Source organism: Artemia franciscana, chromosome 17 (genome assembly GCF_032884065.1).
Source record: "Artemia franciscana chromosome 17, ASM3288406v1, whole genome shotgun sequence".
NCBI classification, from domain to species: Eukaryota; Metazoa; Arthropoda; class Branchiopoda; order Anostraca; family Artemiidae; genus Artemia; species Artemia franciscana.
In genome coordinates, this window is record NC_088879.1 from 33,071,401 (window position 1) to 33,096,878 (window position 25,478).

The following is a 25,478-nucleotide window of genomic DNA, read 5'->3' on the forward strand; positions in this document are numbered from 1 at the left end:
TCATTTGTTTGTCGGCATTTGTTAATCTGTATAATGATTTGCAATTATCACGGTAATATAATTGGAAAGCTTGTTGCAGTCCAGTCTTCAATATGAAATCCATCTAAAGATCACGATCTGCTCGTTGCGATATATGCTTGACCTTCACTACGTTTCTTCATTTGTTTGTCGGCAATTTGTTAGTCTGTATAATGTTTTGCCATTACCACGTTAATAAAATTGGAAAGCTTGTTGCAGTCCAGTTTTCAATATGAAATCCTTCTAAAGATCGCGATCTGCTCATTGAGATATTTGCTTGATCTTTTGCAAAACCTTCCTTACCCAAATACTAACCAATTAATCGACTATGTATCCTTGCATTTTAGGCAAAAAAAAGCGGAACAGTGAATTAATGGAAGTTGTCTTCTGTCAATGGTTCTATAGTTGAAATAGCTCGGAAGGGAGTTAGACATAGTAATTAAATCGTTAACGAGTTAGATATAGTACTTAACTCGTTAATGAGCTAATGAGCAAATTTTTTTATTATCTTTTTCTATTACTTTGTATCCTAAGGTTTATTCCCCCTTTGATATCCCGACACCTAGCTCCCCCTCCAACCTGAGATAATTTTAGCAGGCGCCACAACAGGTAAACAGATTTGTACAGATTTGATATATACACATTGGGATGTGTACACATAATATGTATATGTCCATAGTTGCGTGTTATATGTACAGATCCAATTACGGTTTTCCATTACTTCTATATTCAGATTTACCTGTAGGTTCCAGGCAGGTTTATACAAGTGGCTCCGTTCTGGCATCCAAGGTCTGTCCCAGCAAAAATTGAACATTCATTTACGTCCGTCTCGCAATTTTCTCCCTAAAAATAGATATGTTTCTAATTTCTAAAGATACATCTTTAATTTCTTTTTCTCGGTGAAACTTATAAGAAAGTAATCTGACCACTTGTTGAAGTAGACTTCTCGAAATTTGCCATTTTTAATTGATGTAAAGGATAGTAATAACTAAAATTAATAACAAAAACAATAATAGTAATAATAATCAAAATAATAGAACTACAGTTACTAATAATAATAGTGTTTTAAAGCATCTAAGGTATACACAAAAAATCATGGCTGTAACACTAAAACTTATAGCAAATAAAAATGTAAATAAAATCAAGAAACTCAAACTTATCCGTGAAAACATGCTAACTAAACTAAATCCAAAACTAACAGAAGAATGAATGAAGCCTGAAGCGATCAAATGCTTTTATATAGCTATAAGACATAAATCCAAAAATAGATAGAAGCTTCTTATTTCCTCCATCTCTGAAAAGCTGCCCCCAAATTGACAAAAGCTTAGCGCGTCTAAATGGAGCGCCAGTCAGAGGCGATAATTTACGAAAATTTAGACAGGGTAAAAATACATCTTTTTCGAAAACTGGTAGCAAAGGAATCTAGGGAAGCAGATGCCCTCTCAAGCCGCCGCTTATGGGAAACGTATACTATATCCCTGACTCCCTTACATTTCCAGAGACATTTTCTAAATATTGGTAGACAATGATTTCTGATGTCTTTTTGCTTTATTTTTTAGATTAGATTAAATTTAAAAAAAAGTTTTTTCAAATGAAAGAAAGGAGCAACATTAAAACTTAAAACGAACAGAAATTATTACGTATATGAGGAGGTTCGTACCCTCGTCAATACCTCACTCTTTACACTAACGTTCGAATTTTATTCCGATCTTTAAGAATGACCCCTGAATCATAAACGGTTTAATTAGAATAAATAGCTCTTATGAATGTACTAAAAAAAAAACTTCAGAGTAAAGAGCGAGGTATTGACGAGGGGACGAGCCCCCTCGTATGCATAATAACTTCTGTTCGTTTTAAGTTTTAATGTTGCTCCTTAATTTCAGTTGAAGAAATATTTTTGTTTCAGTTTCTGAATTTTTAAAAATAATACTGCGAAACCCAGTGCCCCTTTTCCTCCATGGAAAGATCCCCTAAATCCAAATCCGAACCCCTACTCCTCTCCAACAATCAGAAAAAAATTCCCTGAAAACGTCTGTATACTTCCCAATAACCAACACTATATGCAAATAATGGGCAAAGTTCATAACTATATACATCAGTTTTAAAAGGCTCCAGCTTAATAAAACAAAAAACAGAAAAAATAAGGAAAACGGAAGAATTACAGGATATATTATAAAAATAATTTTTTTTTAATCTATTCCTACAAAAAGTAAAACTATAGTAATTGCACTTTGAAACTGAACCTACATGAACAGTACATCCTTCAAACCCCCCACCCATCCCCAAGAAGCTGTTTTAGAAAATGCTCACTGCATGGGCTTGTTTCCATTTTTCAAGGTCCGACATATCAAAACCAAAGTTTTGACATGCTGAGTATAGACAAATACTTGCTAGTAGGGTCTCCAAGTTTAGAAGTTAATCAAAAGTCTATTTTTCGGTTTAGGCTTTTGTTAATCTATTTTCAAGGCTTCAACCTTACATTTTATAAAACTTTTAGTTAGTGAAAGCCTCAAGTCTATTAGGTTTCCAACTCGAGGTTTTGGGTTTCGTATCCTCCTCTGAAACAGGAATTTTGGCTTCAGAACATGCATCCTCCACTTTTCTTATCTAGATGGAGCTTCTGGGTGCATTTTTATGCCCTAATATAATGTTCCTAATCATTTCACTTCAAATTCCAATTTCACTTAATAAATGTATTGTGCTTACTGTTTGATTGATCAAGCCATATATTCATGGGTAACAAAGATAATCTTACCTCCCAGGCCATAGGACAGAGACATTGATATCTCCCATAATTATCAATACAGGTTCCTCCATTGCGACAAGGGTTTGAACTACAATCATTTGTTTGTAAGGTCTGTTCGATCTGAAGAATGCGCACCGAAAGACTGTTTACCTGTACAAAAAAAAGCATTAATGTCTAGAATATATATTGATAAACTCGAAGGCTAGACAAAAAAATTACTTTAAATAAACCATATTAGAAAAAAAGTGTTACCAATGGATTGAATCATTGTGTATATTATTATTCATAATTGTTTCACAACCCCTTGCACAAAGATATGTTTGCGAACATTTAAGTATACTGAAAGCAAATTGAAAGGTAGGGCAATTGCTACAAGTAGTGCAGTCCTTCATTCCTGAAGATAAATATACTGTGGGATTCTTGCTTATACAAAAGAATAAATCACACCTTCCGTCATTACTTCGCCGTCGCCCTTGTGCAATGAAAAATTTTTAGCACATTCTGATGGGAATATAGGGCACTTTTTAACGCCATTGCTGTGATGCTTTGGGAAACTCCCCAAACTGCCCACTGTGATGTGTCCTATTTTTAAACCAAATTTTCCTTATCGTATAATATTTATGCTGTGCTTAAACTTAAAAGCCACTCTCTCTAATAGAGGAAAATTCCCTAAGAGTAAAAGTTTTAAGCCTGCTAGGACCTGGACTGTAAGAGTCAGTGGTCTAAAATAGCTTGACAAAAGTTTTTTTTTTTTAGTAGAGGCACTGTCTATAAAAATTTCACCAAATTCAGGTAATGTAGCATTCAAGTTAGGAGGTCGCTAGAAATAGCGCATGTCTCTGAAAATTGATCTCCTCTGGCCTCTTGACCTGAGTTGCCTATTCCATAATTTTCAAGCATAGCTGAGCATATAAAGGTGGGAGAAGAAAGCCCCTTTAAAAATCATCATTCTCATGTCTCGCTAATCTAGATGCATTGTCAATAAATTTGAAGTCGATCAATTAAAAATCAACGTTTAAATAGGGTACCACTTCCTTACATATATACAACAAAGTTGGTTGTATGAAAAGAGGATGTTAGAAAAGCCACTGGTGTACTTCAAACTCTCTAACAAATAGAATAAAAATCATTTTATGATTCTAGCCCAACAAGGTGAAATACTATTATTACTATTATTATTTTTCCAACACACTATGCAACAGTAGGCTAGATTAACACATAAAAAACAGGAGGAAAAACAAAAATAAAAATAAAAAAAATCACAACTAAAAGAGTCTACCTAATAAGGCTGTGATGCAAACACAAGCTGTTTTTGAGAGCAACAATTCTGCCAAAAAAGGGGTTGGTTGAGGTGTTAAAAATGCCATGAGCCTTATTAGGTCCTTCAGCCCCTCACAATTAAAAATTACGCACGAGCCTTCTTGGAGGCTCTAGCCTTCCATTAAATGTTTATTGCTTTCCCTTTCAGCTCCTTGCAATATTGTTCTTGTGTTCAGGAAAGGCCTACTACAAACAATTTGCAAATTAGCCTCTAAAAAATGTAGACTAGTCCAGGAGAAAAACTAATGTAGCTCAAAAAAGTGAGGGTAACTATTTGTATCTCGGTTTGAAAAGTCATCCAATTTTGTCAGCCACAATTGGTCAGAACTTAGTGTGAAGGCTATAATTGAAATGGAAGTATTATTTAAGTTGCAATGGATCTATGGCTCATGGATCTGAGGCAGCATTGTGAGTATAGGAGTTCCATTTGGTAGTACCTGATGTCTGAAAGGTGCAATAGATGTGCGTTTTGAAGGATTGCCTGTGAGGTGACAAATGGGCATTGGAGAGCTACTTGCCAACTTGGATTTCTCAATAGCATAGATGAAAAATCCCTGCATCAAAGGTGTGACAATAATAACTTTCTGCTAAAAAGCGGTTGGAGGGAGGGCAGGGACACTTTATTGATTTTTGAAGCTAGAGCTTTGGAATTCTCAAATTCTCCAATTCATGAACAAACCCTTAAGCCTAAAAACTGAAGTTGTATTCAAAAACCTTGTAATTCCTGTTTGTTAGAAGTCTAATTTGTCTTGGCTTTCCAGGTTTAGTTCTATTAAATCTCAAATTCAGTTAGTGTCAAATGAACTCCTATTTAAAAGGAGAAGGATTTGTTATGCAAATTAGCACAGTATTTAGGGTCGTTGCAAGGGTACATTGAATCAGATTATGCTGTCAAAATCGGGTAGAAGCTTTTGTAATCAAAGCCCTGTCCTGTAATGCTAAATCCAAACAGAGCAGGACATTTTCAACATTATTCACTGATCTAATGCAGTAACAAGCTGGGTTAAAGATCAACCCAAAGCTTTTCTCATCTCTGACAGCCTTAAAGCTTACAGGGTATGTAAATACCCTTTGATTGTATTGATCTAAATTTAAAGCCAGAAAAAGGGCTAACAAATTGTGTGTTTAGTGAATTTTTTAATAAAAATGTGTTTTAACTGATTCTCAGTGTGAAGAATCTTTAATTCTTGCAAGCTGATCTGCTTTAAATTTTCAGACTGTATAAACACCTCATCCAAAAGGTTGAAATGTCAAGGAAATCTCTATTGAAACAAAATATAAAGAAACAATTTTTTTTGGATTGATTTGTAATGTACTACTTTAATTTTATCAGATTGTTATTATTTTGGTTTATTGAAATGTAACATGAAAAGATTTTTTTAATAAAACAATGGACAAAGAAATTTGTATACTAAAGGATGACTCAGGATGGGATCAGCATGGCTGAAGTCTTATAGTAGACAAAAGTTACACAGATTTCAATTGACATGAATAACAATCTCTGTGCACATTCACCTGAAATTCTAGAGTAAAATTATTGCTTAAGATTTACTCTAAAAAAAAAATATTGCTGTTTAAAAACTTCGACTAAATATTCACATTTTGTCCAAAATGAAGTTAAAACCCAAAATCTTAATTCTTAAGTAAAACAAAAGCTGAAAAACCCTTTAAAATACTCATAATATCAACCATTGCTACAACTTTATCAAACAAAATCTAACTATGATTAACTAAAAACACATACCCAACGGGAAGAAAAGCAAAAGGTCATATTAAAGCCTAACACCAGCAGAAATATATCATATATAATGATTCAAACTTAAAACAAACAAAAATTACCATTTTTTAGTAAATGAAACTCAAAACAGATGAAAATCAAAATGAATAATCATATCCAGCATAAAGATAACAATTAAGGGAGCTTGGGGTTAACCTGGACATTTCTTTTTCTTTGTCAAAAATCTTGGTAACTAGTCAAAAGTAACTATTTCAAAAGCTTCAATGTGTGTACAGAGATTCTATATTGAAAAGAATCTCCCCAATTGTTCTGTCCATAGCTTTTTTTCAGAAATTAAAAAAAAAAAAAAGCCACCTGAAACAACCCCAGAGTACAGGGTTGTTTCAGACATCTCATGGTTTGCTTTGTTCACCTTGTAAAATATCTATAAAACTTTCAATTGTTACTAAACATCTTAATCCAAAACTGTTATTTAGCAAATGTTAAGCTTGGATAAACCAAAGTTGAAGCCAAGAGCTTTTGCAGTTCTCTTTCTACCACCTGTTGAAACTGGGCAAAGAAGCTTCAAGATAATATCATCTTTTGAAACTGAAGCCTGCTCAATGGGATCAGGAAAAACAAACTTTATCCCATTTATTTTTTAGGTACATCACCTCCAAGTAATCATCACCAGTTTCTGCAACATGTCCAACATAAAAAATGTTTCTTTTATTGATGACAAATACCACAAGCACAAATTCATCAGCAGCTAGGATATTTACATTAAACAGATTGTCTGGTTCTTTTTCTCCAAGACATAGGTTCATCAGAACTATCCTCACCCAGTCAGCCACCCTTGGATTTCTTGCTTTCTTTGGAAGGGTGACAACAACTTTGTTCTGAGATCTTATTCCATTTTCTACCATTTGCTCTAGCTCACTCATTTCTGAAGTTCCTGTAGGTATTCTTGTTTTTCTCCTTTGTTTTACTCCTCTACCCTCAGTAGCTGTTGGTGGCAGATGTGGGACTGATCTTAGTTGCTTAGGAGTTACAGAAAAGACTACAGAAGACTCTTGAGTTTTGTCAGTACCTTGGTCTGCCTCATGTGGATCTGGCACAGCAAGTTGAAGATAGCTGTCCACCATTTGACAATCTGTAATTAAAGCAGCAGAAAAGTCAGCATGGCGGAAATGGTTGAGGTCAAATGGCCATAGTCTGGGCTTTCTGAAGCCAGTCACAATGTTATTAATGCTGGACTTCTCAAGGTATGGAACATGGCTGAGATCTGCTAACTTATATATAGATATACAATGGCCTGGATGACATATGAACCATCCATTAAAGTGGCTTCTCAATGTTGTTTGAATAGTCTATAGACCAAAACATCCTAGACTTGTAAGCAATACAAGCATTGAGATTGGAAGGTAATTAAGATTACTGCATTTTCTTTGCAGTAGTTGACTACTTGGATGTCCAGGTGACTGTTATAACTGTCCAGTAACAGTAAAGTTTGTTGATGACCAGGCATGCTTCATAAAATATTTCATTGTCTCCAAGATGTTGTCAATCCAACCATTTAGATGAGCTAATCCCAGAGCACCATAGGCTTATCTTTCAACATCCATGGTTGGAAATTAACCACTGGAAAGACAAAACCAGTGGCATGTGGCTACCTATTGCACAAACAAATCAGACCATTGTTACATTTTTACCATGGTCTGCTGATGTTGTTTAGGTCAATTGCTTCTGGCCTTTCTTGGCAAGCACAAGTAATACAGTTGAGACCTGTTTCATTGGTGTTCCAAATACCTTTGGTATTTAGCATAGACTAAGGCAAGATTATTGAAAAACATCTCTAAAGCCACTTTGATGAAACTAATTGCTCTAGCTTGACTTGTTGCCTTGGAGGATCATAGAAAATCTTGCTGTTCTGATTTAGGAATGCAGCCATCCAGTCTATCAAAGCTTGTGCTTTTATTTCTGGGATGAAAAAAAAGAAGGAGCATAAAAAAAAGGTATCAGGTGGTATGTTCACTTAATTTGTAGGTCAAAAGTGTGAACTGCTCTATATTTACCTCAATAGCCAAGTTGTAGCCTAGGCTATATCATTGAGCTAAACACAGATGCAATGTATTGGAAAGGGCTTTTGTATCTCCCTTCCTGGGGTTGTTTTGAAAATTGTGGTTGTTAGAGACACTTTCAACAACCCAATTATGGCATTCAAATCAACTCCACAAAGACCATTTCTAAAAAATGGATACTAGAAAAAAAATAATGGTAAAATTCTAGTTAATTGACTTCTTGCTATTTCAGAAAGGGTTTAGGTTAGGAAAATGAAACTTTCAGGGATGAATCTAGAGACTAAAGTGTGTCCCAGGAAAGTATTTTGAAGCAACTACCTCCACTCCTTCTCCCTCTTGAGGGTCCTGACCTTTGATGACCTTTAAAAATATGTGTGTTATAAAAATAAAACCTTGCAAAATAGATCTTCTGCTTAATTGAAGTACAACAAAATTGTTTTCAGCTTCATAACTTTGCTCAATTCCATTTTATAAGGTTTTAAAGATATGCAAATACATTTCCTAAATTTTGAAAAAAATCATTAATATGGCTCAAAATTCTGTTCAAATAACAGGAATTGCATTTTCAGAGCTAAAGGCAGAGAAAAAGCAACTATTAACTGAAAATTAAGGTAAAATGTTGTTTTGTCAAAATTTGAATAGGTATAGACATGGCATGTGGGCAAAGTTCAGTGCCCTCTAGAGGGAGAAGAAGTGGAAGTGGGCACTTTAAAATACCTTCCTGGGACATACTTTAGCCTGTAGACTCATACCTGAAAGTTTTATTTTCCTAACCTAAACCCTTTCCAAGATAGCAAGAAGTCAATTAACTAGAATTTTACCAAAATAATTAATGTAAGTCTGATTTATGACTAGCTGTAGCTAGCAATATGATAATTATAAGTACCTGCAAACTCTCAACTATGTACACACGTAAACAACACAGCTACAAAGCCTGGCGCATGTTAATGGAAACAAAAAGAATGCCTAAAAAAGTGGTTTATAGGGAATGTCTTTGAAAAACGCGTGAATGAAAGAATCGCCGAAACACCCTTTGTGTTTTAACATCTTAGGGAACACACGTTAAGAACTTTTGAAATTTTAAGCGAAGTGAAGCAATCGTCAATACTTGATCCTAATTTTTGGCAGAGTTTTTCGTGCAAAACTTGATTTTATGATCGCAGTGGCCGAACCAACCCTACTGCTATTGACGAACAAATGGATCCGCAAACAAAATATTAAAAAGAAAGATTAATTAACTTAAAACGATCATAAAGTTATCATAATGGTAATAACAGCGTATTGTATTAATATATAACCTTCAAATGACATTGAAGCTACTTGTCTTTAGCCTATGAAGTCATAACCATTCCTTATGTTATAAAACAATTCTTACTCTGAACAGACCTTGTCTGCTCTTTTGGCTAAATATATGTGTCAAAAACTTCATGGGAATGACGTGGCTCAAAAGTAACCGAAACTAAAAAAAAAACTAGGGTTTTGATTACAGTAGATACACAAAAAGAACCGAATTTTTACATTGATTCAATATAATAAAGTTCATTTCAATTTAATGTTACCCATCAAAGGGCAATTAATTCCCCTCCCATTACATTTTTCCCATGGCCTTCTGACAAGATTTTCGAGACAGCCGTTTTGTTTAGCATAGTTCAAAGGTCCAACGACTAAGTCTTTTGGAATAGCATGACTCCCCCCCCCCCCGAAAAAAAAGGCACCAGAGAAAGAACTGCCAATTACAAAATTTACTCACTGTTATGTGCAGTATTTACTATTGAAAAGAATACAGACATTTGCGAGGGATTTCTGCTTTTGAAGATTTTCTATCGTAATAATTTTCTGTAGAGAGGGAAGTTCCGAACAGTAAACTTTCAAGAGGAAATTTTACATTGGATGAGTTTGCCAGAAACCCTACGAACTTCTTTTATTTGCCTTACTTCGCCTTTGCCGGCTAAATTTTACATGTGGAGATGTTCCAAGAGAAATTTCCATCGTGGGGAGGATTTTTCCGTAGGAGAATTTTTCCATTGTGGAATTCCTGCCAGAGACATTCTCTATGGGGAACTTTACAGCGACTAATACCATGCTGCCTTCCCATCGCAAAGACCAAAAAAAAAGAAGAACAATAAGGAATTCTTTTTCGCAAGAGAGTGGAAATCTAATTAAAATGAATGTTTTGGCCTTATATCCAAGGGCCATCCTCAGCAAAACATAAGTATATAGAAAAAGAAAAACTTCAAACAACATGCTACCAAAAGAACTAAAGTGAAATTTTTTTTAATATTGAAAAAAATTTTAAACAGAAAATAAAACAAACGAAAATTATCATTCAATAGACTTTTCAGCTGCAGGAATAGATTGCAAGGTCTTAATGACCTTGATTAAACTCTTTAACAAGTATTCAATGTATTTCCGATTCTGTAGTTCTTTTTACCAGCAAATCAATGGTTTACCCGTGGACACACCCCTCTCCGTGTCACTGGCAAATATTTATGTAGAGGATATTGAAAATATGGCGTTAAATTTGTATTTCTACATGGATGACGTAATTTTACTTTGGAATTAGGGGGAAAATGTACTTAGGTTTTTTTCCATCATCTTAATACATATAATAGAAATTTACTGTTTAACTTGGAAATTAAAATTGAAAATAAAATCCCATTCCTAAATGTGCTAATTTCTCGTAGCTTAGATGAACTCAATTTTACTATTTACAGAAAACCAACACAAAGCAATAGATATTTACATTTTAAATCAAACCACCGCTAATAAGTTAAAAGAGATGTCGTAATCTCTCTCGTCGATCGTGCCCTATACATTTGTTCTGATTCCTACATCACAGCCGAATTAAACCTTATCATGGACATACTTTTTGGAAATGGGTATCTTATTTTACTTATTATTAATACAATTAACCGTAGACTGAAAAGACACTCCCGTCAAATCAATGGTGATTTACCTTTTGAGAATCCCGATAAGCGCTCAAACATAACTCACCTTCCATACATACCAAAAAACACTACGAATCTTAAAAAAGTCTGCACAAAAAACAATCTGTATGTTGCATTTACTAATAATTTCAAAATCATAAATATTCTAAATTCTGGTAAAGATAAAACTCCAGTCACTGGCTAAAGTAACTCGCAAATACTATGTAGGTAGAACTCACTAGAATTTAGAGAAACGCCAACAGCAGCATAAAGATGATATCACCAAAGCTCTAAATTATAATATTACTGCTGTTTCGTTTGATTCTGCTTTAAGCAGCCATATATTTGAAAATCCCAGCCACAAAATACTTTCTGAAGAATCTGCCCTAATTAGCAATGACCTAGGCATAAAGGAGGTAATTCGAGAAGCAATTGAAATCAAACTTAAGGTTAATAATAATATTTCCTTAAATAGGGACTTGGGAGACTATTCACTAAATTCTCTATGCACAAATTTATTTTAAGACGATCTTACAAAATATTAAAAAGAAATCAGTTGATATTAACACAGAATCAGCTACAGCTGCCAATGATATTAACACAGAAATAGCTACAGCTGCCTTTGAGAACAGCTGCCAAAAAAGTAAGACTAGCACTAAAAACGCATTTTTAATCATTCTTCTTTCATTTCAATGAACTGCCTCGTTTCATCTCACTTTATTTGTCCGTCCTGGTTGAACTTCGCTGAAGTAAGAAACTGGGACTCTTTTAAAAACTTGACATTTTAGTTCTATTGGCCGTATGTTGTAAGTTTTTCTTTTTCTATACATTTAGATTTTGCTTAGCATGACCCTTGGACATAGGGCCGAAACATCAATTCTAACTAGATTTCCACTGTTTTACGAAAATAATTCCCTATTCTTCTTCTATTTTTTTATGGTTACGGGGAACTTTCCACGGGAGCAAGTTTTCACTGGTGGTGGTAGAATTTCCAGTAAAAATTTCCCAAGGGGGGGGGGGATACGACATGATTTGAGAAATGATCAATAATTATCCTTTCAAATGAAAGTCAGATAGGATTAATTTTTCATAAACTTTCTGGGTAGATAATCAGCAAGGATGGGATTGTACAGAAAAAATTATCTGATGGATTTAAATGGGAGAAGCTTTACTTTTACTAATTTTCCGGGGGGGATGGAATCTTGCATGTGGGGGGGGGGTTCTTTTTCTGGCATCAACTGGAAAACGATCATAAATTAAATTGAAACAAAAATCTCACCACTGAAAGTAAAGAGCGGCATTAAGACTTAAAACGAACAGAGATTATTCCATATATAAAGGAGGTTGCCGCCTTCTCAATATATCACTATTTACGCTAAAGTCTGACTTTTTGTCCCAATTATTTAAAAATATCTCTTGAAATACGAGGATAGTTTAATTAGAATGAGAAAATTTTTGAAAATTCTGAAAAACATTATCATGAACAGTAAGGTAATGATAAAAGGCAATCCCTCTCTTATTGGAATAATCTGTGTTTTTTTAGTTGTAATGTTGCTCCTTACCTTCAGTGGGAAAAATATGTTTTTTTTATTTGATATTTAATAAAATTGAAATAAAAGACTAGCAGCATATTATCCAGTGTTAGGGCCCTTGGCTCTGATTACCAGATAAATATCCTTTTTTGTTGTTTGTTTTCCTAAATTAAAATATTTACATTTCTGGGACTTTTTTATCCCCCCCCTCCCATTTCATTTTTCTTCCTGACCTTTGATTTTCCTTTAAGTGTCATATTTTTTTCTTGCAGACAGACTTATTAGCTTGAACAGTAGCTGCGCAATTAAGATAACTCAACTGTGGTAAATGTATTCTTGGACGGCTGGACTTGGTCAAGATTCACGGGTAGAAGGGGTGTTGGAGATGACACATAGCCTTATGTTGCACCCTGGGAGGGCTAGTATTAGCTGGTCCCCGTGTGTCGTTCTTTGGGTGGGTTTTTGCTTTTGTCTAGGTAACGAAAGTTATTTTTTCAGTTTTTTGCGAAATTCGTTTTGAAAAGAAGCTATTCTTTCTATTTTTGACTTCTTTTTTACTAGCCTAGAGTACAGATAGGTTATTTGATTGAGAAGAGTTTAGTACAGGGAAAGTCCTGTGTTATTTGAGATATCTTTCCTGGGGAGAACAAGATTTTTTCAGGCAATTTTTGAGCTTGATGACTTTGGCCCTTATAATGGTTTCTGAGGCCAACTAGTTTGGGATATACACGCAGCAAGAATTACGCTTGTCCAGTCTCTAATGGCTATCGGAAAGCAGTGAGGGAAGATCACGTAGAATCCGTGGGACGTTAGAGTTGATTTTGGCATCGTAGTGCCAGAGGACTTCATTAGCGGTTTCAGGACTGACCCTGGCAGCCCATTATATTTACAAATATTGAGGGCAGAGAGACTGTGGACCGCTCGAACACGATATCATACCCTAGCGAATCCCAGTGGTGGCACTTTTTCGCATACGCTGGCACCGCCAGACTTTAAATCAAGTAATTGATGCTAATATTACTACCACTTCTACTGCTACTACTATTACCCCTACTACTACTACTACTAACGTTACGACTACTGCTAGTACTTGTACTATTAACAACTGCAGTATCAATCCGCCTGAGGCAAACACAGCTACACATATTCCTCCTTCATCCGAATATATTTCAAACCTCCGTACTTACACACTCTCCACAGGTTCCGATTTCCTTTCAATTCTTCCTTATGACCTTTTCACAACCCATTCGGTGACGACCTGCTTTTCGTTTACAAACAAAGAAACACACTTTCTGTGGAAATTTTCTCAAGACAGTGGAATTCAATTAAGTTAAAATTTACGCTATTGTTTCTGTGTGTGTTTCTTTCTTTGTTATGGAAAGGCAGTGTGGTCATCGTCGCTCTTGGCTCTTTTCGTTCGGCCGCAGATGGATGGCAAAAATGACGATATTTGGCAATAGGTCATCCTTCATCTGCAAAATGTCTCCTAGCCGTCTCAGCTTTTCTCTCATTATAACCAAAGAAAGCGGAATTTAACCACATTTTTTGTACAGCTTACTGTTTAAAATGACACAACTCTCACCATTAAAAAAAAAAAAAAAAAAAAAAAAAAAAAAAAAAAAAAAAAAATCAGAATCGAGTAGGCTAACTTAACAGTTGGTAAAAAAAAACTTCAGTTTTTTTTTATTAAATTGATTGAAACAAACATTTACCTTCCGCCTTAGCCTTCTTAATCTCGGTGAGTTCATTGACACTGTAGAATTTACCTGAAAATAGAATTGTCCTAAGATGAAAATTAGCTTGAAAGGCCCGTAGCATAAAGATTTATAGGCTTATAGCATAGGTTGAAAGGATTGTAGGCAAGATTCAAAACAGTAGTTTCACTATTTTCCATTAGCTAAAAAAAAATCCCCGCTTGAATATTTTTTTTTTACCTACAGTTTTCGAAATTAAAACTAAGAAAAGAAAAGAGTGGATTTTCAACTAAAATTAACTGGTAGGCCTATATGTTTTTAATTTATTTTTCTAACTGGTTTTAATAAGAACTGGTACTTATTTTCCCTAGTACTAAGTAAACTCTATATCTTCTTGATAAAAATATAGTTTATCCTATTTATGTGTATTTATAAATAATACAACGGCAAATATCAGAGGCATATACAGGATTTTTTCAGGGGAGGGGTAAAAGTTTTTTTCGTGGGGGGGACAAAAAAACTTTTTTCAAAAAAGCATCAATTTTTTTTTATATTCATTTTTTTTTACATTTTTACGAGTCAGAATTTTTTTGAAGGGGAGGGGTTCAAACACCAAACCCGCTCCCCTAGATATGGCTTTGGCAGGTACGCATATACAGAACGTTTCCAATCCGATTTTGACTGAGAAGACAAAAAAACGGAAATTTCAGGCTTAGCATTTGAAGACATTTTATCCCTTCAAACAGTTTTATCGTTCATCTTTATTCAAAGACCCCAGCAGAAGATTTTTTAGAAGATATGAAACAATTGCTCAATGACTATATGTGATGGTAACAGGGGAAAGCACTTTGAGTGTGTCAACAGCTTACAATTGAATTTAATCTTCATTGACTGGAAAATAACTTGGTTTTCAAATAGATTTAGGGCCATGGGCCAAATTTTTAATCGGATAATTTACTTCTTCCTTTTGTCTTGATTTCTATCTCCTTTAAGCTTATTCATTTTTTAGTCTTTCAAGATTTGCGACTTAATTAAGGATTAAAAATCCACAGCTATAGATACGTCACGCCCACGGCTTACTAGATAGCAGTTTCCTTTAGTAAAATGTTGTGGAGCCAGAAAGGTGAAAATTCTTACAGGATTGGGGGGAGAAGCACTATGCTTTGAGGCAACTGGTGTTCTAAAAAAAATTCTCACTTTTAAACCATTTAGTTTGCCACCGTAAAAACTAATACGAAATAGTTCATTAGAACTCATAACGACATAATAAGGTCAAATCCATGGGGGTGTATGCGAAGGTATCAGTAACAATTAAGGGGATATACAGTATTTTTTTCTGTTTCCAATCTTTAATGTAATTTAGTAATTTCATCAAATTGTGTTTCTAAATCTAAACTAGAAAGTTTTGATGTGTCTTGCAGAAGTATCATAGTAGAAAGTAAGAAATAGGAAATTCCTCTTACGTTAGCACAAGCAGGAATTTGGGTATGATTTTATATATCTGTTTCTTTAGATGTTTATGTAGACCTTTAGATTTTTGATAAGACTTTTGTTAAGTTTTGATAAGATTTTTGAAGACGCTAAATCTCATCGGGAAGGGGGAGACAAACTGAGGTCTGGGGGTAGTTTTTCCCCTTACCCCTTTGCTGATTAGTCCCCTCGACAATGGGATTCTCTAGTTTTCAGCTTTAACTTGAATTTATAAGTATATGCTCAATTAAATGCAGAGCAGAAAATATAGTAATATTTTCAAATAAGTATTCATTCAACATTGAAAAATATGAAGATGCGCTAACTAGAACTAATTATAAATGCCTCATTTTTTAGTTTTTCCTCTCCCTTCAGCCTCCCAGATGGTCAAATCGGGGAAAATGACTTTATCAAGTCAATTTGTGAATGTCCCTGACACGCCTACCATTTTCATCGTCCTAGCATGCCCAGAAGCACCGAACTCGCCAAAGAACTACACCCCCTAACTCCCCCAAAGAGAGCAGATCCATTCCGGTTACGTCAATCACGTATCTACGACATTTGCTTATTCTACACACCAAGTTTCATTCCGATATCTCCACTCTAAGCGTTTTCCAGTATTTCCGGTTTCCCCTTTAACTCCCCCCAATGTCACCAAATCTGGTCAGGATTTGAAATAAGAGCTTTGAGACATGAATTTCTTGTAAATATTAAATTTCATTGAGATCCGGACACCCGTTCTTAAGTTAAAAATACCTCAATTTTTCTTATTTTTCCGAACTAACACCCCATCCATCTCCCGCAAAAAGAGTAGATTCAGTCTGGTTATGTCAATCTCGTATCTAAGACTTGTGCTTATTTTTCCCACCAAGTTTCATCCTGATTTCCCCACTCTAGGCGTTTTACAAGGTTTCTGGTCCCCCCCCCCCAATTATTTTATTTAAGAATTAATGACGCTTCTTGACTACTAAGGTCCCTGCGTCGGCCCTGCAGTGCATTCCTGTAGCGTGATTCGATCTCTGGGTCCCGTATTACCAAGCTAAGGTCAAATCCACTGCGCCACCACAGGACAACCCACAAAAGTACCCCCCCCCAATGACACTGGATCTGGTTGGGATTTAAATAAGAGATCTAAGTTACGAGGTTCTTCTACATATGAAATTTATTAAGATCCGATCACTCCTTTGTAAGTTAAAATACCTCATTTTTCTAATTTTTCAGAATTAACCCTCCCCCGAACTCCCCCAAAGTAAGTGGATCCGTTCTGGTTATGTCAATCCCATATCTAGGACTTGTGCTTGTTTTTACCACCAAGTAAAGGGATCATTACCCCAACTCTTTACGCTAAAGTTTTTCACTGTTTTTAAACGTAGATTTGAGAAAGAGGTCAAACTTTAGTGTAAAGAGCAGGGCATTGAGGAGGGAACGGCCCCTTTTATATACGGAGTAATTTCTGTTCGCTTTAAGTTTTAACGTCGCTCCTTACTTTCAGTTAAAAAAAAATCTTATTTTTTATTTAATAGACAATTCAAGAATCAGTTGATTTCCAGCTTAAAGGAAAAGATATAGAATAGAATGAAAAGTTTTTGACAATTTGGATACGAAAAAAAATATTTTGCGAGGAAGAATTAGTGACAGTAGTAAAATAATTAAAAAAAAGCGCCAGGTGCTGATTGTGAGGTAAACGTTTGATTGAATATGGTATTTGTGAGGTTAGACATAAGTTACTGAGGATTATGAAAATGTTTTTTTCCAGGGAATTTGCTTACGAGTTATTTTAAGTACGTGACTGACTGACCATATCTCAAAAATCAGCTGTACAAAAAATGGGATTCATCCACGCGGTCTTATGAGAGGCTATGAGAGATACGATGATATTGTTAGGAAACGCTGTGTAGACAAACAATGACAGATTGCCAAAAATTGTCCTTGTCACGCAACCTTCTAGGGCCAAACAAAAGTAGGGTCGACCGTGAATGGGGCGGGAGGATGTTGTAAAGAAAGATTTAAGGGACATTAAAACATCTTGAGAGGGTGTAAAGAGGGAGGCTTTGAACTAACTGGGATGGAGGAGGAGCTTCCTTAGCTGTGGTGGGCTCAGGGGGCTTGGTCCTGTAGTGAGTTGTTAGCAGTAGTAGGAGTAGTTTTAATCAAGCTTTATTATCTGTTTTGGCGATATTGTTTGGATTCATTTTCGTATTATATTATCAAGAAATGGAGGAAAACTGGGTTAATACTCCAAAGACTTGCCACTGAACGTTGATAATGTATCAAGTCGGAATGGAGATGTATATTATGGCATCTAGAGCAAAATATTTATTCAGTATTTATGCTGTGTATGAAAAAAATTAAGCTGTAAAAGCAATATTTTCAGAATACTAAGAAAATACGGATTATACTGATATGTAATGGTAGTTGGAACCCTTAAGGGATAAATACAAATAATAAAGGATAGTTAATCCGTCTGATAAGGTGTTCGTTTAGGTAAGAAAATTCACTAACAATATGAATTGTTTCATCTTTAATATTTTAACGACATACACAAAAATAAAAAGCTTATAATTTTAAGTTTTTCTAAAATATATACATTTCTCTTCCTATTAATAAACAAAATTTTAGGATCATTATTTTACTCATGCAACCATTATTTTACTTTACCCAGTCCACTGCCAATTAATGATAGCGTTTGTCTTTTGCCCCAACACACAGGAAAAAATACAGTTCCTAGGGTTTAATGATAATATATATTCGCTAATTTTTCGCTGGCTGTCAAAAAAAGTATATGTTTCTAAGCTTGGTACCCACTAAGCCTTAAAACTACATAACTGTATATGAAGATGTTTTTAATTAGAAATTTAGTTCTTGGGCTTTCCTAAATTTTGAAGATGTATATGGTTATGTTAGTATCCTCTTAACCAATTTAAAAGATTATTTTTCATTTTTACTTTCTTTGGTACTCTAATGAACAAGTTGAAACCCTACCAAAAAACCTATAATCACCAACAAAATCTGGCATCAATATAGCTTAAACAAAGATTGCCTTTCTTGTCTTTTAATATCTTTGACCGTGACATAATTTGACTGAGCACTCCTATTTGCATAACATTCACTTATGTTGTCAGCAGAGACAAGATAAACCGCTGACCTTGTATTGCCTGGAGAACCGTATTTATGCCCTCCTAGTGAAGCTAAATATCCAACAGCTCAGGACGTTCCAATATAAAACCAATGGTAGCAAATTTTAGTAGAAACAAATAAACTGATGAAAATGTCTTTTTAAATTAATTAGAAAGCCCTCTACAAGTCCGTGCTAAAATTGTTAAACTTGATTGTGCTGTTTTCTTAGATCGGTTGAAATAGAATTTGCATGAAAAGCTTAATTTAGAAAGCCCAGTAAAAAAAAAAAAAAAAAAAAAAAAAAAAAAAAAAAAAAAAAAAAAAAAAAAAAAAAAAAAAGATTATTTCGCTAGGTCAGGGGAACAGACAGAAAACAAAATCAATACCTTTATGCGTTTGTTGTCGCCGAACAAGCTAAAAATGTTTAACATGGAAAAGAAAGCCGGGAAGTTTTCTATACCGTTCCCCCTTAAACTAGCGTGTGCGTAGCTGTGTTTACTTACTCGGGCAGTTATTTCAGCAATAGACTGTTGGACTTCACTTATACGACCATTATAGTCTGTTGTAGGTAGGACAAGTGTTCTTTGCAGTTCTTGGTGCATTCGCTGGATATCAGGCAATTCTGTCAACTCCAGTCTTTCCAGGGTGTTAGATACTTTTCGGACCTGCAAAGAAAAACATATGTAATCCAAACTGTATCTCAAATACGCTCCCTTTTGATTTTTAGTATTTGAAATTTATTGCACATTAGATTTCTAGTCCTCAGGGGTGGATCCAGGATTTTCCTTAGGGGGGGGGCACATAATAAATTGCTTCGATATACATTGTGAACAAAGAGATACCCGCAATTAAAAGGGAGCCTCGACATTTATGTGTTGTAGGTAGGTAGTGGAAATGATCGTAAATTTTATCTAAAATCTGGTGAGGGTTAATTTCTAATAAATATGTTGAAATTAAAATGGTATAAAAATATTGATGCAAAAAATAGTAAGTTATAAAACCACCCCGCCATAAAAAAAGAAGTTGTTCACCATCTATTAAAGAATATGATATTTAATATGTTCCGCATAGTTTTTTGTCTTCGCACTTCTGACCACTATAGCGAGTGAGTTAAGCTTTTTATTGTAAAAAACAAAATGAAAATGGTCTTGAACCATCTTTTGTGGTCATGCACTCTTTGTGACAATTTGTATTGGGTCGGACCACTGGGTCGTGTCGACCCAGTGGGCCTAGAATCTTACAAGAGGACTCATTCTAAAGGAAATGAGAAGTTCTAGTGCCCTTTTTAAGTGGCCAAAAAAATTGGAGGGCACCTAGGCCCCCTCCCACACTCACTTTTTCCCAAATTCGTCGGATCAAAATTCTGAGATAGCCATTTTATTCAACATAGCCGAAAAATCTTATAACTATGTCTTTGGGGATGACTGACTCCCCCACGGTCCCCGTGTGAGGGGCTGCAAGTTACAAACTTTGACCAGTGTTTGCATATAGTAATGGTTATTGGGAAGTGTACAGATGTTTTCAGGGGAATTTTTGGTTGTGAGGAGGGGTTGAGAAGAGGGGGTTATGTGGGGAAAACTTTCCTTGGAGGAATTTGTCATGGGGGAAGAAGATTTCCATGAAGGGGCGCAGCATTTTCTAGCATTATTTAAAAAAAAAACAATGAAAAAATAGATATGAAAAAGATTTTTCAACTGAAAGAAAGGAGTAGTGTTAAAACTTAAAACGAACAGAAACTATTACGCATATAAGGGGTTTACCTCGTCCTATTACCTCACTCTTTACGCTGAAGTATTTTCAGTAATTTCAACTATTTATTCCATGGCCTTTGTGATTCAGGGGAAAAAATTTAAGCTTTATTGTAAAGAGCGAGGTATTGACGAGCGGGCGAATCCTCTCATATACGTAATAAAAACATACGAATACAGAAGTTTGCTACGTAAGCTAATTCGTAAGTTTCGTATATCTTTTACTAATGAAAACGTTCGTAAAAAGTTAAAAGTTCTAGTTGCCTTTTTAAGTACCCAAAAAATCGGAGGGCAACTGGGCCTCCTCCCCCATCTTTTTTTTAAATCATTCGATCACAGATATGACAAAGCTATTTAGCCAAATAAATATATATACAAATTTCGCTTTAATTATTCATCTGCGGAGAGCCGAAATCAAAACATGGATTAACTGAAAAACGTTCAGAAATTAAATTTTAAAAAACGAGTTTTCTTTAACTGAAAGTAAAGAGCGACATTAAAACTTAAAATAAGCAGAAATTACCCCGTATATGAAAGGGGGTGTTCCCTCTTCAAAGCCCTGCTCTTTACGCTAAAGTTTTTACTGTTTTAAAAAGTAGAGTTGAGAGAAAGAGTCAGAAGTTCAGAAAGGTTTTTCCTTTCGTTATTGGGAGAATTAGGAAGCTTTAATGAAGTGTTGTAAAGAGTATTAATCAAACAAGATCTAACTGTATCCGGGGTTGAAACAAGAGCATTACATTTGTGGAGAGAGGATTCTAAAGATGCTACCAAGTCTGCAACTGGAATCTGTTTCGGTAGAACCAAAAATTTTGGCCCCTGTTCTAGGACTTTTTCTTCAACATAGCTAAGCTTTTTAGATGAAATATTTACAATCGCAGGTCCAGGACTTATGTTTTTTGTCCTTAATAATATAATTCAACGTTTTTAGCTGTAATTTATGCGTGAACTGGGACTCTCGTAAAGTGTTTAAGTGAAATTTATGCCTTAAGGATTTAGGAATAATTTTATTCCTTCTGCAAGATTCCACAAACGTTTGTTGATTAATAATGTTCGCGTGTTATTTTCCTAAACTAATAAAATGAAAAATATCTTTGGTCAAATTCTCCCCATAAGCATGACGTAAATAATGACGAAGACCACACTACCTTTCCATAATACAACTACAGAAGAGATAATAATGATGACATTTTTCCAAAGACAGTGAAACAACAAAAGCTATTTGAATATTTCGGCCCTATATTTAAGGGCCGTCTTCAGCAAAGAAAATAATAAACAATAAAACACTTACAATAAAAGTTTTCGGTTAAAAATCCATTCTTTTTTTTAAATAGCCTTGGCATCATTACTTCTTAACGAAAAGTTCAGCCAAGACTGTGTGATAAACGCTAACATTTTATAAGCTAAAAAGGCTCATTCATTGAACTAACTGTATTTATTAAAAATTGGATTAATTTCTTATTGCAATGTTTGCCTTCTCTGCAGCTAATCTTGTGGTTCTTTTGGGATTGGGCTTGTTTTTATTGGTTCCTATTTTTGTTTTATTTTGAACTATATATATATATATATATATATATATATATATATATATATATATATATATATATATATATATATATATATATATATATATATATATATATATATATATATATATATATATATATGTGTGTGTATATATATATATATATACATATATATATATATATATATATATATATATATATATATATATATATATATATATGTATATATATATATATATATATATATATATATACATATATATATATATATATATATATATATATATATATATATATATATATATATATATATATATATATATATATATATATATATATATATATATATATATATATATATATATATATATGTATGTATGTATGTATTATTACCGAGAGCCCCGGCTTCGCGCCTGGCCCAGCCACTCGGCACGCGGCAGGCTTGTATATATTTTGCTCTTTAAATATTTATTAGCATCATCATCGCGGTATTCTGTAGTTTTAAGTCGTGAGGCGTAAAATCAGCAATTTTAATTAAATTAAGAAATTCTGGTGCAAGCTCAATTTGTCTTTTCCATTAATACATCAAAGAATCATGTATTTTACAGGATTTATTTTCTTCTTTGACTCATTATGTTTCTCACTGTTGCTTGTCTTCTAACCACAAATTTTAATTATGATTGGATGTGATCATCCCTGTCACTTTTCATCCAATCGCAGATTTTGTTGACCATTATGTTCGTTTGAGGTTCGTATTAATGCTTGTTATCGCATGTCTTCCAGCCGCAGATCTCGTTTACGGTTCTTTCTTATGTATCATTGCACAGACGTTTTTCCATGCCTTTTTCATTAGCTGTCCAGATTCATTCAAAATCATATATAATTTCACATGAAGTTTGACTCTGTCTCTCAACTCTGCTTTTTAAAACAGTAAAAACCTTTAGCGTAAAGAGCGGGGCGTTGATGAGGAAACAGCCCCTTTCATATACGAAGTAATTTCTATTCATTTTAAGTTTTAATGTCGCTCCTTACTTTCAGCTAAAAAAAAAAAATTTTTTATTTGATTTCTGAACGTTTTTGAATCAATGCATAATTTTATTTTGGCTCTCCACAGAGGAATAATTAACACGAAATTTGCAGGTTTATTTTTTTTTTCGGCTAAGTGGCTTTCTCATAGTTTTGATCGAATGATTTTGAGAAAAAAGGAACGGTAGATGAAGCCTAGTTGTCCTGCGATTTTTTGGTTACCTAAAAAGGCAACTAAAACTTTTAATTTTTACGAATGTTTTTATTAGTAAAAGATAAACCTAACTTATAAAATAGCTTACGTAACAAACTTTTGTAATCTCGCGTTTTTATTACATACATGAGGGGTTCACCCCCTCGTCAGTACCTCGCTCTTTACACTAAAGATTAAATTTTGTCCCAGTTCATTAAGAATGACCCCTGAATCACAAAAGCAGTAGAATAAATAGTTGAAATCACTAAAAATACTTTAGCGTAAAGAGTGAGATATTAGGAGGAGTGAGCCCCTCATATGCGTAACAATTTCTGTTCGTTTTAAGTTTTAATGCTGCTCCTTACTTCCAGTTGAAAAAGAATTTCATATTCATTTTTTCATTTTTTTTTATAAATAATGCTAGAAAATACCGCGCTCCCTTCATGGAAATTTTCTTCCCCCATGACAAACTCCTCGATGGAAAGCTCCCCCAAAATATCCCCTTCTTGTCAACCCCTCCCCCCAACCAAAAAATCCCCTGAAAACGTCTGTACACTTCCCAATAAGCATTACTTTATGTAAGCACTGGTCGAAGTTTGTAACTTGTAGCCCCTCTTACGGGGACTGTGGGGGAGTAAGTCGTCCCCAAAGACGTAGTTATAAGGTTTTTCGACTACACTGAATAAAATGGCTATCTCAGAATTTTTATCCGCTGACTTTGGGAAAACAATCAGCGTGGGAGGGGGCCTAGGTGCCCTCCAATTTTGTTGGTCACTTAAAAAGGGCACTAGAACTTTTCATCTCCGTTAGAATGAGCCCTCTCGGAAGATTCTAGGACCACTGAGTCGATACGATCACCCCTGGGAAAAACAACAAAAAAACAAGCAAACAAATCAACACGCATCCGTGATCTGCCTTCTAGCAAAAAAATACAAAATTCCACATTTTTGTAGATAGGAGCTTGAAACTTCTACAGTATTTCCGTGGAGGCAGAGCCAGATTTCCTGGCATCATTTTAGAAACTATCAGAAATTAAGTAAAAAAAACTTATTTTTCTACTGAAAATAAGAAATAACATTAAAACTTAAAACAAACAGAAATTATTATGTATATTAGGGGATTTTACCCTCTTCACCACCTCGCTCTTTACACTAAAGTTTGAATTTTTCCCAGTTCTCTGAGATTGACTCCTGAAACACATGAGTCGTTTAATTAGAACAATAAGAAGATCTTTTAAAGTGCTAAAAATCTTTAGCGTGAAGAGGGAGGTGTTGAGGAGGGGGAAACCCCCTCATATACGTAATCCTTTTTTTCGTTTTAATTTTTAATGTTGCTACTAACTTTCATTTGAAAAACATTTTTTCTTTATTTATTTATTGAAAAATTCACTTGAAATGCACCTAGCCTCTTTAGACGCCAAAGGTCAAACACGCCCCCTTTAAAATAAAGGTAAACAATGGGTGTATCACACAGCTTGGAGCCCTTGACTCGAAGGCTTGGGAGGGGGTTTTGGAATCCCCAGAGGCATAGTAATTCGACCTCTCAAACAAACTTAACAAAACGGCTATCTTGAAATTTTGATCCGATGAAATTCGAGAAAAAACGTGCGTGGGACGGAAGCTGGTTTTTCCTCCCATCACCTTTGACTCTTAAAAAGGAGCTAGAACTTTCAATTTTAAACCAACTGAAATACTACCGATATTCCATGACAAATCCTTCCAAACGAAGTGCCTTGATGGGAAAAAATAATATATAGTTCCCACTTAGCTCTTCATTTAAAAAGCGTTATTGCGCAACCTATGATAAAGTGTTATAAGGAACCAGTCCATTTTATACATTTCTAATTGTATTTACACTAAATGGTAAATAAAAGAGCAAAAAAGCGTTTTTTTTTGGAGGATGCATCCACTCCAACATCTAATATGTAAGACCATGGATTTTTTTTCCCGTTTCTTTAGACTTTTTAAATCAAGGATAGATTGCCCCCAGACATTGAGCAAAAGCTTAAGAAATAACGCTCTGAGGCAAAATACTTATATTTAATGATCTTTCATATTTCAAGGTAAAATTTTATAATATACATCCTCCACCCCAAAAATCCTCTCCCATCATTTTTTTTTATCTGACGAACTTATTAAGAAACCCTCCCTCTGAAAAGACTGATTATTTTCTCTTTTTTTTCTTTTGACTTTATTCTTAAATAATAATTATACCTAAGCATTCCAACAGCACACAACTCACCTAAGCAGACTTTCAGTCTTTCGAAACTTTTAATGTTCAGAATTTTTTCTAAGCATTCCAACAGCACACAACTCACCTCAGCAGACTTTCAGTCTTTCGAAACTTTTAATGTTCAGAATTTTTTC

General features: G+C 34.5%; 1 protein-coding gene across 15 annotated transcripts in view; it reads right to left on the bottom strand.

The window, feature by feature from the left end:
• LOC136038156 (cubilin-like) overlaps positions 1 to 25,478 on the bottom strand; it is a 321,162-nt gene that overhangs the window by 270,352 nt on the left and 25,332 nt on the right. For 13 of the 15 annotated variants that reach the window (XR_010620136.1, XR_010620138.1, XR_010620137.1 and 10 more), the window contains exons 3-6: positions 19,126 to 19,287; positions 14,054 to 14,107; positions 2,774 to 2,914; positions 758 to 861 (exon numbers count right to left, since the gene is read on the bottom strand). Coding sequence is in view for 12 of the 15 variants with exons in the window: in XM_065721204.1 (XP_065577276.1) it covers positions 758 to 861; positions 2,774 to 2,914; positions 14,054 to 14,107; positions 19,126 to 19,287 (461 nt within the window). In the remaining 3 variants the exon portion in view is untranslated. Of the gene's footprint in view, positions 1 to 757; positions 862 to 2,773; positions 2,915 to 8,768; positions 8,958 to 14,053; positions 14,108 to 19,125; positions 19,288 to 25,478 lie in introns of those variants that run through there. The other 2 variants (XM_065721206.1, XM_065721210.1) reach the window with 2 other exon arrangements.